This window comes from Salvelinus sp. IW2-2015, linkage group LG19, assembly GCF_002910315.2.
Source record: "Salvelinus sp. IW2-2015 linkage group LG19, ASM291031v2, whole genome shotgun sequence".
Taxonomy (NCBI): Eukaryota; Metazoa; Chordata; class Actinopteri; order Salmoniformes; family Salmonidae; genus Salvelinus; species Salvelinus sp. IW2-2015.
This window is the reverse complement of record NC_036859.1, coordinates 38,071,323-38,081,976: the sequence shown is the minus strand read 5'-3', so window position 1 is coordinate 38,081,976 and position 10,654 is coordinate 38,071,323. Positions and strand designations below refer to the sequence as shown.

Genomic DNA, 10,654 nt, shown 5'->3' with positions numbered 1-10,654 from the left:
TGCTTACACCATGATCATGTTTCTAGGGTCATACACTAATGATCAAACTGACCTGCTGTTTGCCCGTCAGCCCATAGCGGCCAATGATCTTCCTCATCTCCTCCCTCTCCTTGATCTCTGGGTAACCCTTCATCATGTAATCCAGGGGCGAGAGGTCGAGTTCCAGCTGCTCTGTAAGATGCTTTAGAGGGGAAATAAAGAGTAGGATCAGCCATGTGAATCATGCAAGAGTTGTAAAAAATGTCTAACTTCTGAAGTTGTGTCCCAAGATGGATGTGGTGGATTGAGACGCATCCCAAAAAAATAAATATATATATATATATATTTCTAGCTTAAACTGACAGATTGATGGATTAATTTTAATGCCAATTAGATTTCTGCAGGGGCGCAGACATCGACTCTAGGGGTTAATGTGTGTACATCACTTTTTATAATTGGGACTTCGCGTTCAACCATAGTGTCAAATTAATATATATATTTTTTATAAATAAATAAAATCACTGAGGATGTCTTTAACTTCAAGTAATGAAATAAAACTAAAGATGCCACTGACCATCCCGTCATCTCAAAATTTGCAGTCTCTATCCAATTTTTGCCATTTTAGGAACACGCATAAAAAAATGTTAATGTTTCTGTCCATATGGACACAATTGTCAAAACAGTTTAGCTATTAGTACATTTTAAAATGGTACAGTACCTGGTGATATCTTCCAATCTTGACGTGGGAGTTCTTGCGATCATACCGTCAGTAGGGAGGAGCTGAGGACAAAGAATGAAGTAAGTCGGGTGGAGAGGAGAGGAGACGGATGTCTGATCAGAAAACTATTACTTCGAGAAGTTGATGCAAGAAAAAAAACACAACAACATTTTACTAGAGAAAAAGACAACTAAACAGGAAATGAAAAAAAATGACAACTTACATGGTTTCTACTCATTGGCCCTCACTTATCAGTAAAAATGGTACCATTAAGGTAATGCCTCATGGCATGGCCGAATGAGCAGAATTAGTTAGCTAAATGACCATATAATCATAACAATGTCAAGACTCACCTCTCCAGGGAGAAGTTTGAGCAGGGTGGATTTCCCGGCCATTGGCGCCCACAAGGGCCACTCGGGTGTCGAGGTCTATGCCAAACTCAAGGTTTCTTGAGTATATTGGGGCTGAAAATGTCAACAAGGGAAAAATAAGAAGTTCACCCAAACAAATATCGCAAAAAACATGATTTGAGTAGTTTGGAGCTGGAATTTCTCTTTTCTCATAAATAAAACAAATAGATAAAGACATTCAGTCAGAAGTGAGACAATCACCTACCTGGTCATCAGAGAGTACTTGAAGCTTGGAAACGTTCGGAAATAGATGTAACCAATGGATGAGCCGGGTGCAGGCGGGATCTTCCCACAGTGAGAGAAATACAAACTAATTCCTACATCACAGAGTTCTAGGTGTTGCATCTTGGGTGCTTCATAAGAAAAGAAAGTCAATTTAAACCCAAACGCGGTGTATACCCAAGTAGTAATGAAGAATGAGACTGACTATGTCCTCGGTTATTAAATGGATGACGAGGAGTGTAGGATGATATGAGCCACTTCCTCGGGGGGAGATTTTTAGGATGATAATGAGGGTAACTTCTCCGCGAGACACTGTCCTCGAGGGGATGGCAAGTTTCTTTACGAATCTGTACAGAAACATGATAATTAAGGTACCTGACTGTACCTCTTGAGCGGAGAGGTGAGTTAGAATGAAACAACTCCGATTATGGAGCAGAACACCTGCTTGACCTCGAGGGACCGAGTGGAAAAGGAGAGTTTATGCATGTGAATGATATGCAGTGCTGGACTTCCTCCTCCTAGAGGGGAGTCAAGACGAGTTTACCTAGTTTGGATGATATGTAGGCGGAAAATTGAAAATCAATCCCCAGAACAACAGCAACACAAGGACCTATTCTTAACAGTCCATACTGCGCATGAGGAAGACAGTCTGTACAACAGCAAAGTAGGCTCGATCGTAAATCCACAATAAAATGTAGTCCTAGGGATATATCGACATAGCTGAAAGGCCAACAGCTCATAGCAAGGACAGAATATCAAGTTGCTTCCGAATACTCCGCCATTTAAAAAAGCCAGTACTACGGTTATGCACATAAAACTGCACAATGGGGCAAAGACGTTACTTTTGGAGTAATGTCCTCTGGTCTGATGAAAACAAAAATAGAACTGTTTGCGCGCCTATTGACCAATCGTTATGTTATGGAGGGAAAAGGGGGAGGCTTGCAAGATAAACTCGTAAGAACTCACAACAACAAGTACTCCCCAATAGAACCAGTGACACGGAACAGCACAATTAGGCTTGGCTAGCATCATGATTGTGGGGATGTGCTTTGACTGAAGAACAGGAGGACTAGTGCACTTCACCAAAAGATGCTCATATACTTGAGTGACCATTAAGTCATGTAATACCCAAATGGTGTGGATAAAATATTTACACTCTATGTTTTATTGCACTAATAATGTGAAGACAAACTGATTTCCTAAATCTAAGTAAATACACTTCCACGATCATTCCACGTGCCCGAAAAAGACGTTCTTATATTGTAATAGTCTGTGATTATCCGATCGAGAGACTGAATTGTTGATGAGTGGTGTTGACTAATATACCAGTTTATTTTAATGACTACCATGAGCCTAATGGTATAGTAAATACTTGACCCTCCTTAACATACTTTTCCGAACCGACTGATCAAGACTTTGTGTAGGTCAATAATCTGACTAATTAGAGATGACGGAGATGTATCATATGTTGACGATACCCACAAGAATCAATCATTCGTCATGTGAGCTTATCTCTCGGCTGACCTCCATGGCCTGAACTCCCACTGACGCCTTAGTCGACCCGCCTGCTTAATCCACACACACAAGCCTCCTTGCATTAAGCAAGCCCTGCTTTGGGAGCCAGCTCCCCGCGTTCAGGCTGGAGTCCAAAGTGTGACGGTCAAGAGAAAGAAATGTCTCATCTGTCACTCGCTTCTCTCTTAACTGTTGCTGTTCCATGTCTGGTCCAGACTTGTCCTATCTTCTGTCTCCAGAAAAGGCTGAGAAACCAAGTTATAATGTAGCCGTCACCCACACACACCCATAGCTAGGTTTCTATGGCTATTGATATGAGTAACAGTGTTATAACAACCAAGGGATCTCAACGCAATATTCTGTTCCAATGTCGTGCCGGTGTAGCAACAGTTTTAGTTCCAGATTCTGTACAACAGTTAAAGATTATCTACATTAACTTACCAGCAGCAACGGAGGGGCACCCATCTGACTTATTGATTTTATGCACTCCTGAGACACAACTGATCCTGTTTGGATACGGCTTAGACCGACCTTAGCTTATTCTCCATCCCGCCTTACGCCGCTCGGCACGGCGTCCCTCCTAAGAGTTTACCCCGCGTCCGCCTCGGATACCAAAGCGTTATATTTGATTCACCTTGAAGAGTCACTGACTCACCAACTGCCATATAACCCACCTTCTCGACTAGTTCTTTCCTCGGGTTCAGTATATAACTTACTAACAAGCCTCCAGGGGTAGAGCCACCTAGCTGCTCCATGTTACCTTCGTATAACTCCTTAACCAAATTCTAATAAAAACACGACGCATTAAACGACAATCCACACCCTATTACAAATTCACACTCCACACTCCCCCCTGCAAAGGGGGCATGATATAAAGTAGATCTGAAGCTAAAATGCAGTCAAGCCAGCATTCTATGACGTTACCTCGATAGCCCGGAGGGTGGGAGGAGGTAGAGTATTCTTTAGGATGATATTGAGCTGTGACTGTCCTTCGGTCGGGAGAGTTTAGGAATGATAATGTAGTTCCCTCGCCTGTTACTTCTCGTGCGGGAGAGTCTATACGCCGGATTTAATATTGAGCTGACTGTCCTCCGGGGGCGAGAGCAGTCTAGGATGAAATATTATTGAGCCGTACTCCTTCCCAAACATGCCCCCATACCTTCTCATTAATCCTAACAACCCGTAACCAGGACTCGCACCAATAGAGTCCTTACCATTGACGTTAGTCGACTTATGATTCCTACCTGCCCCTGACGTTGCTCCAACCCTGCTCAAGCGCCAAGTCGTGGCGCTCGAACGTTGAAGAGGCAGCGTTATAGATAAAGGATTAATGAGGCATTGTTATTAGTGAAACTGGGAAGTGGTCGCCGTCGAAAACTAAAGCTGGTCGCGTAAGTTGTGGCCCTTCACAAGTCCAACCAAAAGGAAAAAAAACCGCCCGTCACAGAAACAGAATCATCCTATATCTCAAGGAACCATGCTAGCCATGAAGCTCATTCTATTTGGAGGTCTAGTGCCTGGATGATATGAGATACACCTTCGTACATATCTGTCGTTAATACTATGGTCCCGGTCTCGGGCTTATTCTGACTGCCCACCCCTCCGCCACCTCGATCACGACCTCACAGAGGCGGCGGCGAGAAGATGGGCCAACAGATTATAAGAGTCATATTATGCAGCCATGCCACCTGTCCCATCGATTGATTGAGGGTGGTATATCTGAGGGGTTTGATTGGGCCCGTCTGGCATGCCACGGGAGTGGGGTTTGATTGAGCCCGTCTGGCATGCCACGGGGGTGGGGTTTGATTGGGCCCGTCTGGCATGCCACGGGAGTGGGGTTTGATTGGGCCCGTCTGGCATGACACGGGAGTGGGGTTTGTACTTTTGGGACTATTCCATTGGTACCATTCAAGCTCCAAGGGCAGCTTATGTATTTGGAGAAAAAACTCATTCTATTTGAGCCCAGGTTTGCAGGGTTGTAGTTAATTTAAATTAAACCGAAGTCGGAAATTTAATTAAAACCCTAGATGAATTGGGGAACTGTCTTACGACAATTTACATTTTAGTCATTTAGCAGACTCTTGTACAGAGTGACTTACAGGAGCAATTRGGGATAAGTGCCTTGCTCAAGGACACATCGGCAGATCTTTCACCCAGTCGGCTCAGAGATTGGAACCAGCGACCTGTCGATTACTGACCCAACGCTCTTAACCACTAGGCTACCTGCTGCMCTGATTTACTGACATTTCTGCATTTTACCAGGTGAACCCCATCAGGAACCTATCTGATGGGCAGAAGTGCCGGGTGTGCTTTGCCTGGCTGGCTGGTCAGAATGCCCACATGCTCTTCCTTGATGAGCCCACCAATCACTTGGACATCGAGACCATTGACGCCCTGGCCGACGCCATCAACGAGTACGAGGGCGGCATGATGTTGGTTAGCCACGACTTCAGGCTCATCCAGCAGGTTCGGATAAAAAGATTAGAACACTTTTGTTTTGTATGAAAGGGTTGATTTTAAATACATTGTTGGACAACTGCATATACTCCACCATGCCATTTGCACACTGGTGCTGCATCGTTGCACTCCACTAATATACAGTAGCAGAGTCAACATATTTTGAATGAGTTTATTATAAATAGTCCTAGTTTACATAATACTTATGAAAAATCTTTGTTGGAAGAACTGGGATTGATGCACATTTGTCCCTTTTCTCAACCCCTTTTCTCCTTTTCGCTCCCTAGGTGGCACAGGAGATCTGGGTTTGTGAAAAGCAGACCATCACCAAATGGAACCGGGACATCTTGGCTTACAAACACCATCTGAAAAAGAAGATTGACAAAAATTCGCATGGTGTATAAAAACAAAAACAAACAAAAAAATATATATAAAAAAACGACCTCCCCAGATTCAAGACTGGACTCCCAATTTCCCATTCCATCTTCACTTGACTATTTATCTCAAGAAGCATGTTGCTCCTTTTCTAGATGCCCATTTCCTTCCTGCTTAAAGCCTCTTTACAGACTGCTGGAAGGTTGTGGTGCGTCCTAGTTACCTTCCATTGCTACCCCTTCAACAGGCATACATACGGTATCTTAATTTCTCTGAATTAAAAAGTTTTAAAAATATGTATCCATTTAATGTAGTGGAGAACATGTGCACTTTGTTTTTAATTCACGGTTCATGACTTTTCCACAGATCAGATCTAGTAGGATATAAACTGCCTGCATGGTTGGGTAGGTTCTACATGTAATCCCTTACTAGTTACCTGTTCAAAATTGTCATCAGTAACGTAACTTTTGGATTACCCAAACTCGGTAACGTAATCTGATTACTTTCGAARACTTTCCCCTTTAGGAGGCATTAAAGACGAAAAATGATCCATGAAACGCATTTGTCGTCATCGGTGGTCTGACTTGTCAGACTCGCTCAGGTGGAACAAATTTAAACTTGCACCTTTTTTCCCCCAATGCTGAATTGTCATTGAGAAAGGTGTCATGATGTATTTATTTCAGTAATCATACTTTTAATCCAAGAAGTAATCTAGTTTTCAAGTGTGTGTAATCTGATTACAATATGTTTTGCTGGGAACGTAACTGATTAGTTTTTAGTAATCAGATTACATGTAATCAGTTACTAGCCGCCTATACCGATTTTTAGTTTCCTTTCACTTTAAAAAGAGCTTTATTATTTTGTCATTATTTAACACTACCTGCAATAATGGGAATGTCTGAAATAAAGGAGCAAAATAACTGACTTGGTTTGTTTTAAGTAACATGACAATGATAGCTTTGATTTAATCAGTAAGTTGAAATGATTGTGCTTTTTCAGTGTCTTTTTCAGCCTTCTAAATTTGTGTAGATATTTTAATTGATTGGCGTTAAAGCCCACATACTAGGTTTGGTTAGCTCTTAGCAGGGCTAGGCCATGCCAATGTCTGTGCCTCGCATACTCCCTTCAGACTCCCTTGAAAAATGAGCAAAGCAGCAATATAATTTGTCCCTCTTGACTTGCCATAGCAACAGCAGCCAGTATACACTTCCTSAAAATAGTAAACTAGGATAAATTGACATTTTTTCCCAAAATAGGTCTGTCACGCAATTTTACATCTAAGATGTTTGCTGCAGAATTTGTCAAGTGAAATAAAAATGTTTCTTGTTGAATGACAAACACTTAATTGAAGAATTCTGTCTGTAGTTGCCACTCCTATTAGTAGTACTGTTGACCTTTACACAGTTATGGCTAGAGGGATCGATCTTTTGTCAAATATGGGCAGAGACACTTGAGGAAATACAATTCCAATATATGGCCATTGTGTACGTTGCCTATGTGTCGTCAATTGCATTCTGGGGGAAAGTAAAGCACTCCAAGTAGTGAATGGGAATCAATTGGGCGCAACAAATTAATTTTGTGTACTACAAATATTGTGAGATCATTTACTTGTTCTCTGTAATATATAACTTGTTTTTTTCCCTTTCAATTAAGACCTAAGCAATGTTCGAATACTCATACTAACTGTGCTATTTGTGATGTAAATTGAGTATGCTTATTGACTTTTCAAATTAACTTATTTGAGAAGTCATTACTTTATTACATTGCTTAACATTTGTATCCGCTCGTCGGACTTCGGCTGCATATTTTCTGCCATTTTCTTCAAATTTTAAAATGTTGTGAAGCCACTCCCATTTTCTGAATAATTGCATTATGGGCCCTTAAACCATAGAAATAGTGTCCACTGCTTGTATACTTTGTATTTTGGCAAATGTACAACATCCTGGAACTTTTGGCATACTAACTGTATGACCAATAAGCATACTACATACTCAATTTACGTCACAAATAGTACAGTTAGTATGAGTATTCGAACACAGCTTAGGTCTTAATTGAAAGGAAAAAACAGACAAGCAGAAGATAGGGTAGGCCTTCCGTGGAATGAGTTTGACACCCCTGGCCTATGGCCAAAGTACAATCAGGGGTGTCAAACTCATTCCATGGAAGGCCAAGGGGCTGCGGGTTTTTGTTTTTCCAATTAAGACCTAGACAACCAGGTGAAGGGAGTTCCTTACTAATTACAGTGGTGGRAAAAGTACCCGATTCTCATACTTGAATAAAAGTAAAATGAAAGTCACCCCGTAAAATACTACTTGTGTTTAGTGAGTCCGCCAGGTGAGAGGCAGTAGAGATGACCAGGGATGTTCACTTGAACCTTTGCGTGAATTGGACCATTTCTGTCCTGCCTGCATTCAAAATGTAACGAGTACTATTGGKTGTCAGGGAAAATGTATGGAGTAAAAAGTACTTTTTTTTWWWKKWRKKRAARKWAAARKTKKWMMAAWWWWAAWWRKWAARKWMMRRWWMMCCMAAAAAACGACTTTAAAGTATTTTTACTTAAGTAATTTACACCACTGACTAATTAGTGACCTTAATTCATCCATCAAGTACAAGGGTGTACCCTACGTGGAATGAGTTTGACACGTGCCATAGGCTTTTCCCAACGAACGAACCATGTCGGAATTGGGGCCTACAAAAAGACGCCATTACTATTGCTCGCTTTTTGAAAACGGGATTCCCATCTCCTTTCTGTAATATCTCTGGTGTAGGGGCTTTTATTTTGAAGGCAGAAATCGGAAAATCCTTTAGTGGTGTGTTTTCTATGAACGTCCTTGCTACTTGGCATCCTTGGGACGTCCCAACCCCGACGTTACYCCATTGGAGTTGACATTTAAAATGGTTACTGTAGGGGTTTAATGCCGCGTTCGAAACAACTGGGAACTCGGAAAAAATACGAGGTCAAATCATGACGTCATATCTTCAGGTCCGAAAGGCAGAGCTCTAGAAAAAAGAGAAAAAAAAGCTCTAGAATGAGACCCGAGTTCCTGAGTTGGAATTCCAAGTTGGATAACCATTCAAAACAAATTTTCCAGTCGCAGCTGATATACTGTGTGTRTATATGTTTATATGTATCTTGGTGGGATGCATGCCAGCAAAGCCACTACAAATCACATCACTAAACCAGTTGGGACAGCTTTATGTAGGCCCTAACAGTTTGTGGGCACCGTTATAGGATAATTAATGTATTGCTTAGTGTTGTGGCTTTGCAGTAAATACTGCCTTTAAAAAAACATGGCTGACTTTCGTAAACAAACAATTGAGATTTACAAACTATGACATAAGGGGACAACAAGAGGATAATAGGCAATCTGAAATTTGTCGCATGTGAATTGTCTACAGACACGTCGATAGACAAAAGATTTACAAACTATGGAATAAGGGAGCAACAAGCAGATAAGAGGCAATCCGCAATTCCGATTAAGACATTAATGAGCGAGCTAAGACAGACGTAGTCAATATAACTATTTGTTCAGCACTTTTGAAATGTACAGCGACAGAATTCAGAATGTAGGCTGTTCTTACAATGTTCTCCCTGTACACAAAGTCAGAATCGTAGGATAAATAAAGGGGGCATTTAAGCAGACAATGAAAACTCTTACAATATTCGATGATTACATTTCTAAAACAGATTATAGGCTACATGTGCACCACCAAGTCAGAACAGTAAGCAAAATGAAGATTGGTAAATATACCAAATTATTATGGTGAGGCACATTGGCTACTAACATCTTACTACACAACATACACTTAGTATTACTTTCTTAGCTACGGTATATAAAGCTACCTGGCATATTACATCATTTATGCAGCAGCATACAATACATTTTTGGACTCACCTTGTTGTGCTGTGCTCACTTGAACAGGAAGGTGGCGCGGCGGTCCTTCGTGGGCAAATTTTGTCACCAAAGTCTGGCATTCTCTGGATTTATGGTGCTTTCAAAACAACTGGGAACTCAGACAAAAACAAGGTTGAATCATGTTGACGTCATTGATCTATCTTCAGGTCATGGCTCTAGAAAGGCCGGATTTAAAATTCAGAGTTGGATGACCGTTCAAAGCGTATTTTCCCAGTCGGAGCTCATTTATTCTCGACTTCCCAGTTGTCTTGAACTCACTAAAGTCAAGTTTTCACAGTTTCGAGTTAACAGTTGTTTTGGGCGCGGCACAAATCCTGCTTCATTGACAGCATGGCCAATGTTGAATGTTTTTCATCTTAAACTTGGAAAAGAGACCCTTAATCCCAGATTTGGGACCACACAGCGACTCCACTGAATAGCAGGCTAGTGATTGCTTTGCAATTCTTGCAGTTAGCCACTGTCACCGATTACTTTCAAACAACTCATTGTTGAATTTGCGATTTCCAACTTGTGTAATGTTTATGTCCAATAGCCAATGAGCACTGATACGTTTTATCTATAATTTCTCTTCATTATTTCTCTTCACATGACAAGGATTAAAAAGTATTTGCCAATAGATTGTCAACTTGATTCATGATGACTGCTAGCTAAGACATACTTTTGAAAGTATGATGTTGACATGATCAGTCCAATCAAAGCTACTGTACGTATAACGTGATTTTACTTCATTTTATCTGTGGCCAATGACCTCGAGCATTCTTGGATGGGCACTTCTAATGTAACTCTATCGCAGCACCCAAGGGGCTAGAATTTTCTAGCTCTACCTTTAGACTTGGCGGTGACGTAGTGTCCCCATGAGTGACAGAACACTGAGCCAATCACGGCGCAACACTCCAAATTTTGTGCTGGTTTGCCCCACCACCACCACAGAAAGCACTTAGCTAGGTTGAAACACCTGAGAGACAATGTTTGCATGCAGCTTTATTAACTCAATGATATATTTTTTTACATGGTTTATAAACTGATATGTGACATGTATTAATGCCAAAATAACATACTGC

At 41.3% G+C, this 10,654-nt stretch overlaps 1 protein-coding gene across 3 annotated transcripts in view; it reads left to right on the top strand.

Moving 5' to 3' along the window:
• Positions 1–5,972, top strand: part of LOC111979175 (ATP-binding cassette sub-family F member 2) — a 25,780-nt gene extending 19,808 nt beyond the window's left edge. For all 3 annotated transcript variants that reach the window (XM_070449023.1, XM_024009523.2, XM_024009524.2), the window contains exons 14-15: positions 5,107–5,310; positions 5,589–5,972. In XM_070449023.1, the coding sequence (XP_070305124.1) occupies positions 5,107–5,310; positions 5,589–5,705 (321 nt within the window). In that variant the 3' untranslated portion in view covers positions 5,706–5,972. The remainder of the gene's footprint in view (positions 1–5,106; positions 5,311–5,588) is intronic.
• Positions 5,973–10,654: the final 4,682 nt, after the last annotated feature.